We start from the raw sequence: 9727 nt of genomic DNA on the forward strand, positions 1-9727 counted from the left end.
CGAGAAAAAAATATCTAAGGATTTAACTGACATTTGAGACCCTAGTCTCCCAGGTGAGCGGCTCATTTAACCTATTTTCATGGCTGAGTCAAAAAAATCACAAAGAAAAATATTACTTTCGGACAAGATGATCATGGTGTATGTATACCAAGTGAAGGCGCGCGCAGACATGCAGTTTGCAGATATCATGCTGAAGAAGAAAACAATTGTCACAGTCTTTGCTTATATCTCCACGTGGGCACACAGTTCACTATTAATTTGGGCAAATGTATCTATCTATCTATCGATCTATCTATCTATGTTCTGCTGCTATATATGCATGTTTGTATACATATGCATAAATACAGACACGTGTATATATGTATAGGCAAATAAAACCTCTCATTTAAAGCTGGGTTCTAAAAACAATATTTCATACATTTATAACAACAGAGTATAGGACACATTACAAAATCAGAAGCAAAAATGAGAAAAAATATACGAAACATTGATTACTCATTCTATTTTAAAATCCCTTTACAGAGGAAAAAATCTGGACCCATATTCACAAAATGTGCAAATGTTCAAATCAGCTGATTGGAATATGCTATTCCTTACCCCAAGGGTCTTTACCTAGTGTAAGATTTGGGACTAAGGATATGTGTGTGTTTGTGTGTGCGCATGTGCATGTGTGTGCTTGTTGGTGTGTGCGCGCGTGTGTATTTCCTTGCCCTTGTGAATTTCTTTGCTGCTTTTGACTACGGAGTTGAGAAACTTACGCGCATTGATGCTGCTTTCCAATAAATGTATTATGGCAAAGAAAAACACTAACACCTTTACCCCGAAATGGCCTTTAGTTTCTTCTTTTTTTACAATAAAGTGCATCAGTCTTTCTAATGTGTTGGTATGTGTGTGTGTGTGTGTGTGTGGTGTGTATGTATATATATATATATATATATATATATATATATATATATATATATATATATATATATATATATATATATATTCTTCTATATTTCCATCAAAGCTTCTGGTGGCTTCATAAACCACAAGGCCGAAGAGTGGTTTGTTAATGTCACAAGAACCCAGAGATGGAAGTATAGGGGCATAATACACAAGGTAATAATCACCTATTTTTGTTTTTATAATACATGTTTATTTTAATACAATTAGCATGAAACCAATATTTTTATAAGTGAAATTTTAAACTATGGTATTTGTTGTAAAAGTAAAAGAGAAAAGTATTTAATTATATATTTTTAAAAATACAGGATTTTAAATTGAACAGGCTGTGCCTTCTTAAAGAAAGATTCCGCCTACAGAAATCAGAGATTGTTGAAACTACTACCAGCAAGACAGAGCTCACAGGAGGGCTTAACTGCAATTATCCTTTTCAGCTTTCACTAATGGGTGGTGCTAGTGATTTGAATGTTTCAGTTTTGCTTTAGCTTTCATGAAGACGTTGCCAATTAGAGAATGGACTGTGATGGGCTAGGCTATCCTTCTATAATAACATTTCCGATAAAAAATATTTCACGAGTCCCTATGACCTACAGGTTTTTATCTCACAGCATTTTGTGCAACAAAAAAACACTCAAAAATGTAATCTTGCTATAACTAAATAAATTAATATAACTCTCTATCCATCTATCTATATACGTACATATGTATATATATATATTTTTTTTTTTGGTTGAGACACACCGACATTGAGGAAGGCGAACGTGCCGAAACGCGTCTGTTCGGTGTTTTAATATGCCAAGTATATTTCTTGGTGTGCGCCTTGTTTCTCTGTCACCATGAGGCCGTTGTTGTGGAATATATATATATATATATATATATATATATATATATATATATATATATATATATATATATATATATATATATATATATCCAAGAGCTGGATAGCTCGAAACACGTCTGTTTTGTCTTAAATAAAATACTATTTGCCAAACTTGGATTGGTGTGGCTTGTGCTTAGAGGATTCGGTAAGCTTGTTGGTGGATAAATATCTATATATACTATATATTGACTCCCGAAACGCGTTGATGTAACTCTGAATTAAGAAGCCTGAAAATAAAATACCTTCTTTCGAGTGCCGGATGATTTCCTTCTTTATGAACGTGGATATCCTACTGTTGAATATATATATATATATATATACTGTTTCAAGTCTGTGTTGACACGGCATGCAGCCAGAATGTTGGAGGTGCACGGAAATGCCAGCGCCCAGGCGTGATCTAAACAAATTCAATCCTCCGATCACAATAAGCAATGGGATGGCACTCCAGATAGCTGATTTAAAGTTGAATTCTATTCCAGGTTAGCAGACAAACTTAAAAAAGCATCAGACGCGTTTCGGTGGATATCCTTTCTCACTCTGCCGAAACGTGCCTGACTCTTTTTTAAGGTCGTCTGCTAACCTGGAATAAAATTCAACTTTAAATCAGCTACCTGGAGTGCTGTTCCATTGCTTACTGTGACGGGAGGATTGGATTTGTTTAGAACACGATCGGGTGTTTCTGTGCATCCCCCGGCGTTCTGGCGGCACGGTGTGTCAACGTAGACTTGAAACAGTATCTATCTATCTATCTATCTAGATATATATCTATCAATATATATATATATATATATTGTATTGTAATTGCATTTATATAGCGCTTACTACCCCTGACGAGGCGTCAAAGCGCTTTTTCGGTGGGTAGCACGCTACTCCGGGACCCACAGAGGATTAGTGTTGAATTCGTATAGTGAAACATGCAAGTACATTTTAAGTGGTGGATAGTTTAGTCAGTTATTTGGATTTGGAATGATAGCAGAAGGATAGAGTAGGACAAAGGTTTGTATTTATTTATCGCTCGCTTGTTGATGCATGCTATTCAGGGAGCCTATAAAGGATTAGTGGTGAATTAATATGGTGAAATATGAGGTAATTTCAGTGGTGGATATTAGTCTGTTACTTGGAGTGAGAAGGATATATATATATATATATATATATATATATATATATATATATATATATATATATATATATATATATATATATATATATATATATATATACACACACAATGTACAATAGGTATTTTACTTTTTTTACTTTCATTGTTCTATTATTGAGTGTGGGCAAAGTCTTGACTTGAGTGGGTCATGATGCCATGATGTGTTCCTCAAAATTGTTAATTAACAGCATATTCCATTATGCACACTTACATTTGTGGCCTATAGAATTGCATTATTCCACGTGTATTCGTTATTAAATATATATATATATATATATTAACCCAAGTTGTTAAACAATCTTCTATCAAGTTCACTGTAATGTGGTAAAAATAGTTTTTGTACTATAAGCGGAAGATTATTGTCTTCTATGTTGTTAATTTATGTTAAAAACTTTTTACCTAACATTTTTATCTAACATTTGAGGCAACGCAAATTGTTGTCAGTCTGTTCCATCGTGATTTTTGTATTTCTATAATAATGTATTCTTGGAAATAAACTATTTTGAACTGAACAAAACTAAAAACAGTGTAACACTCAAAGTGTGAGCATGCATTTATTATGACAGTAGCTCTACTAACACAACAGACTTTATTTATTTTCAAGTCTCTCTACTTAGCTACCTGTGTGCGTGTATATGTGTGTGTAACTTTCACACTATTTTTTCTTTACTCTGTTGTCATCCATTTAGGAAATTTTGTCCTGCCCACTAACACCAGTCAGGTGAGCTTGTTAAAGAGGCCGCGAGGTTTGTAACTCTGCAAGTCTACACTATCAACGCCAGGTGGCGCACTTGTTCTACGATTCCCTCAGTTTGCCTCTAAAACTGTCAGAAGTCAAGGTCAGAAATTGTGTCTTTCCCTCAAGGTCAAGGTTTAAGGCTTTCACAGCCCCATCATTTCAACAAATACGGAAAACACTGGATAGCCGAGAGGCAGGCCCTGCAATAAAACGCGCTAGTGCCTGGATCTCTGGAGTGGAAGTGAAGACACGGCAAATATTTTTCAGTTCGAAGAGAGTCCTGGGCAGCCTAGTATCTAAGCGCGCCTGACACCCAAGTCTCCCTGAAACAGTTACTTTTTTTTTAAGAAATGGGTTTGGATATACTCGTGCATAAAAAAGCAGTGAGTGTATTCGATTGTTATTTACTGTTGTTTTTTTACTCAGGTAAAATTTGTAAAACACATTTTTATTGCTAATTTATTACGGTAAATTCTTTTATCAAAAGTAAACACTTCTATTATGTCTATCTACATCATGTTTTGAGTCATTCTCCATTTTCTGCTGAAATATAAAACAAATGCACACATACAGTTTCACAGTGCGCAATTCTTTTTATTTATTTACAAGACAGTATTTATAGTGAATAAAGACAAAAAATAACGTGATTTTGAAAAAAATTGCTTAGTTTAAACTGTGTTTTTAGATGACTATCCCTGTCTAGTGCTACCGTAGACACAGAAAGGAAGAAAATAATTATTCATCATTATATAAAAAAAAAAATCAAAAATGTTCAATATTTTTTGGTTTCGGACCCGACACTTGTTGATGTTCTTATGTACCACTTTGTCAACAAATTAACCATTCTATTTTGCGTTAATAACTGTTATAGAAATACAGTGAGCTCTTTCAAGAAAAAGTGGCCAGAAAATACTGTTCTCTGAAAATAATTAATCAAACCTCGGTGATGATACGTACGTTGCTGATGCATGTATATTTCTAGGAAATACATCTTTAATATCATAAAACCACCTATATATATATATATATTTAAGTTTATAGGTGGCTATGCAAGGACATATCTATTTCCAAATTCCCTTCTGCTCGGATAATTCAATCGCACACACTAAAGCGTCTCTACAAGTTTACACATATATATATATATTTTCAAATTAACATGTCAATATCCGCTTTATATGAAAATGCACTGCGTAAACATACAGTAATGATACATGATTCACTATAAATTACCTGAGCAGGCATTCCACATGCAGTCTGGGGTGTAAGATAGGGCAAGCACACATCGTGTACAAAGGAGTTTCTGTTTTTCACCGTCTCTCAAAATAAAAACTGCCAACTCTGTCCGCTGGCAGGGCAGTGACATTTTAACACGCTACCAATTCGCGTCCTTCCCACTGAAGTGCTCTCTGTCGCCTGTAGGCACGCTGTACAGTCTTGCTGTGACTTCCCAGCATCCCATTCGAGATAACTGTCTCTCCCAACTAGTTTTTTTTGCAAACAATGTATTTCATGTAGTCACGAATTCGCCCATAGAAGTCACGGATTTCCGGTTACCAAAACAAACACTCCGTTCCGTTTTTATTTCGATTTAGTTTCCGTTTTTTTGTTTTCCGGATAGAAAAAAAATTCCACACACACGTTTGTACGGGACCCGACTTCCGGCGGCACGCGGAGCGCGTCCATTTTAATCCATTAGCTGGTGGTCTTCAGCTTGTTGATGACTTTTTTCTCTTTCACCCGCCGGTTCTGGAACCAGATGGTGACCTGCCGCTCCGAGAGGTTGGTGGTGGCCGAGATGCGCCGCCGCTTGTCTTTGGTGATGAACTTGTTGGTGGCGTACTCGCGCTCCAGCTCCTTCAGCTGCACCTTGGTGTAGGGCACGCGCTTCTTGCGGCCCCGCCGGTACGAGTTGGCGTCCGAGGGATGCGAGACCACGTCTGAAAGAGAAGAAAAGGTGCACAGGGGATCAGAGACTGCAGGTCGAGGCCTACGGGCCCACCGAGCATGTTTGGGACCCCGGTGGGCCTGGGTGTCGCGTGCAGCGCTTTCAAGATGTGTGCCATACCCAGGCCGGTTCATGACCCCCCCTCTTCAGTGACATTGGCCATAGCGCATCCCTGCGTGAGGTGTGCCCCAGATGCGTGAGCAATCTGACTGCCGCTGGTAACGGCAGTGTGGCATTAATGGGACAAGGCTGTAAACACCAGTCCACTGTTTGCAAAATAATCAGACTGGAGTGGTGACGTGGGGGCATTCCATGTGTGCACATCCCCACAAAATAACTTCAATAAAAGAGACATATTAAAAGGCGCACGCATTCTTGTGTGCACGTGCACTGAATGTAGGACCTGTGCACGTGGCAGAACTGATGTGCAGGGCTCTCAAGGAGCGCATTTTAAGTGAATGGCATCTCCTTCTGCACTCTCGAGTATTTGCAATGTAGGCAGGTTCGATTTATAGCGAGGCAGACATTCTTTTTGGACACTGTATACACATACCTATTTATCAACATATATATGCGCGTGCACATGCGTTTACTGTTACTTATGTGTACATCTGTTAGCCATCCGCCTAACTATGTATTCGTACACACAACCGTCGACCCACCCCATGAAGCACCCGTTCAAGCATGCACCCATCCATCAAACCATTCATCCATCTCGCCATGCATCCATCCATCCCTTCATCCATCCACTCATCAACCACCCACCAATCCATCAAATAATCAATTCATCCACCCACTGTCCATCAATTTAACCACTACACACCCTCCCATGCACGCATCTGCATTTCCACCCGTTATAAACAACCCATCCAAATAACCCACGCACCCACACATTCGCGCATCTATCCACCCATTCATCCACCGTCTGCCAGCTCCCTCTCACTGCCCGTGTTTAATCCATGCAATGAGTGTAGCTCTGACCGGGGGTCTATGGGAAACAACGCTGGGTGTAAGCTCGGTGCTGTTAGTAACGGTGCCCGGGGCCGCAGGCTGAGGGCACCGGGCCATGCCAGCGCAAACGCTCAGTAAGAGGGGGCAGCTTTACCCGGCAGCGTGCTCTTCCAGAGGTGGGAGGGCTGGGCCTGCTCCTTGGAGCAGTACACTTGCCCATTCCAGCCGTTGGTGATGGCCCAGGGCGGGTAGCTCTCCATGGGCAGCAGCGACTCGTGCCGGGGCTCCCCGGGGCCGGGCACCATGGTGGGCATATCCAAGTACCCGGGCACGGGCTGGTAGGGCCCGGCGGCGTAGCCCTGGTAGAAGGCGAACTCCTTGGCCCTGGAGCTGAAGTCCTCGCCCGCCGAGCCCGAGGTGTCCATGTACTTCTCGCCGTAGCCCGAGGGCTGCGCGCACGACTTGATGGCGCCGTGGTGGCCCACCCGGCACGGGTAGTAGCCGCCACCGAAGTAGCCGTAGGGCAGCGCGGCGCCCGAGGGGCCCTGCGCCGAGCAGGGACTGCACTGCTTGGCGCCCTCGGCCGGGCCCTCGCCGCTGCCGGGCGCGCTGTAGGCTCCGGCGGCGCCGGGGGGCCCCCCCAGGGGCGCGGGGTGCGCCATCAGGTTCCGGCACTGGTTGGCGGCGGCGAAGCTGCTGCCGGGGGGGAAGCCGTCCATGTTCTTGCTGATCTCCTCCAGGCTGTTGTCGTAGAGGAACATGACGGGCTCGATCCAGCGTGGGCGCAGGAGCACTGAAGCTGTCATAGCCCGGCCAGCATTGGGGCGAGTGGCTCGTTTTTTAAAAGCCCCACAGACTGGAAACGGAGATTCCTCGCCGCCGAGCCTTAGCTGGGCAGGCGGCGGCCGCCCATTGGCCCGCGCCGCCCCACGTGACATGCAAAGCAGGGCCCCGGGCAGCGGGGGATTAAAGATGCAGATAATTAAATAATTTAATAAAAGCGAGAGCTGCGCCGCTGCTGCTGACTGCGGCCCTTTTCTGCGCCTTGGGGGTGGGGGATGGGGGCTGCGCTGGGTGAGGGGGCCTAGAGAGAAACCGGGCTGTCGGGATAGCAGAACACTGTCGCGACAGGCTTCATAGAGACCAGTGAGCCATTTGAAGGCACTAGTTTGTGGGAAGTTTTACCCTCAAAATTCCTATAGCACACTCCACCCACGAGGGCCTGTCACCATTAGGGTGCTCTAGCTCCCCCAAAAAACGTAACATTCAATTTTGTTATATTTTATACCAGGCCGCCACCTTTCACATCAACACCCTGCTAATGGAGAGTTTGAAAGTTTTCTCATTTACTAAAGGGCAATTAAATGTTTCTAGATTTTTTTTTCCAAAATACTTTTGGCTAAAGTAATGAATGAAATGTGTCGTTTGAGAGATACATGGAGGGACATTGCGCTTTGTCAACCCAGTGTAGCGCCTACGTTTGGTTTAGAACGAGAGTAACTTTTTAGGTACTTTTATTTAGTTTTTCTGCAGCAGCTACACGAGGGAACGAGCGTTTTGAAAAGACAGCCGATCCTAGAAAGAGACATCTGAGCGGAAGGCCGATGTATGTCGATTGGGCGAATTCACAACTTGGAGGTAAGCGGAAGTCATGTTCCAAATTTTTTCTCTATTCTCCTTCAACAAGTGGATTCGGCAAAAATAATGCATACTTGTTCTGGGTGTAACTTGTTTATAAGAACTCAATATGCACACGCACCTTTTATTACGCACCTTCATTATTTTTCACAGAAATGTCTAAAACAATACGTAATCGTGAGGAAATCTGAGAAAGCCGAGCCAACTAAGTCACAGTACAAATATCTATCTATCTATCTATCTATCTATCTATCTATCTATCTATCTATCTATCTATGTATCTATGTATCTATGTATCTATCTATCTATCTATCTATCTTACATGACATCAGGATATAATATGGACAGTTATTTGTGCATTCTGAAAAGTTTAGAATTTTCGCAAACTGCGCCTCGTCTGTTCTGGCTAGGGCTGGGTGTCTTTCTGAACTTTGTTGATCCGTTACTCTAAAACAGCCTTGCGGTCTATAGACAGGGCCCCATCCTACCACAGAAAAATATGTATTTATGACACATAGAACGTCAGTTTGAGGAGAAGCCTAACAGTATGTAGAAAAACACATACTAACTACTGGGACACAATACATCGACACACATTCACTCACACCGTGATTGTATGCGCCCCACGGATCTCTCGCTATGAGCACTGCAAATTTACTAAAATATTGTGTAATCCGCCGCAGGGATCGGCTGAACCCTGCCCTGCGTGTTACGCAGCAGCACCGAGTGTATATCACGCGCTCACTGTCCTTACTAATAATTACAGGGCGCATTACACCAGGCGCTTTGTGTGACCCTGGTGCACACACTCACTCCCTGCACGCGTTACTCACTCCCAGCTCGACCCGTGAAGCGCACACACCTCCAGTACCTCTGTGGGGCAGTGGCGGCCCAGGGAGGTGCCCCGTGTGGGCATCTCGGAGCAGGCCACCCAGAGCAGGCACAGACAGCGGCGGGGGCAGGGCTGCTTTGCATACGGGTCAGACAGGGCTGGGGGCCAAGGTCAAGTTGAAAGTGGCCGTCTGGCCGAGGCGAAGGCCATGGGATGTGCAGAGAGACCCCAGCCCGGAGCTCCGGGGCAAGGGTGGGTTCACAAGACTCGCGCGCACACCCCCCTCTGGACTTTTGGTTCCAGATTTCCGGGGACGACCCGTGAGATTTGCACATTTGCAGCGCACTGTACGCGGCGTGGGGACGAGCCACAGGGCGCTGGAATGCAAACTCGCCTTTGTTCGTGTGCTGAGCCTGCTGCCAGTTCACACGTGCACTCAGGCGGGTGTCTCATCGTGTTGACGTGCACACATCAGAAACGATGCCACACGTTCAATTCCTATTTTCCACAATTCCATAACTTAAAAGTGCTTCTCCATTACCTAAAACAGATTTCTAATCGGTTCCATACATTTTATATTATTTTTTACATTAACATAAAGGTGTCTTCTTCTTTCCTTACGCCTCGTTTTAGTT

At 43.1% G+C, this 9727-nt stretch overlaps 1 protein-coding gene across 2 annotated transcripts in view; it reads right to left on the minus strand.

Annotated features, from left to right (window-relative positions):
* HOXA13 (homeobox A13) overlaps nucleotides 1-7500 on the minus strand; it is a 63072-nt gene extending 55572 nt beyond the window's left edge. The window contains exons 1-2 of one of the 2 annotated variants that reach the window (XR_013601684.1): nucleotides 6777-7500; nucleotides 4957-5663 (exon numbers count right to left, since the gene is read on the minus strand). Coding sequence is in view for 1 of the 2 variants with exons in the window: in XM_078663480.1 (XP_078519606.1) it covers nucleotides 5419-5663; nucleotides 6777-7428 (897 nt within the window). In the remaining variant the exon portion in view is untranslated. Of the gene's footprint in view, nucleotides 1-4305; nucleotides 5664-6776 lie in introns of those variants that run through there. The other variant, XM_078663480.1, reaches the window with a different exon arrangement.
* Between the last annotated feature and the right edge of the window lie 2227 nt (nucleotides 7501-9727).

Source organism: Lissotriton helveticus, chromosome 10 (assembly GCF_964261635.1).
Source record: "Lissotriton helveticus chromosome 10, aLisHel1.1, whole genome shotgun sequence".
Taxonomy (NCBI): domain Eukaryota; kingdom Metazoa; phylum Chordata; class Amphibia; order Caudata; family Salamandridae; genus Lissotriton; species Lissotriton helveticus.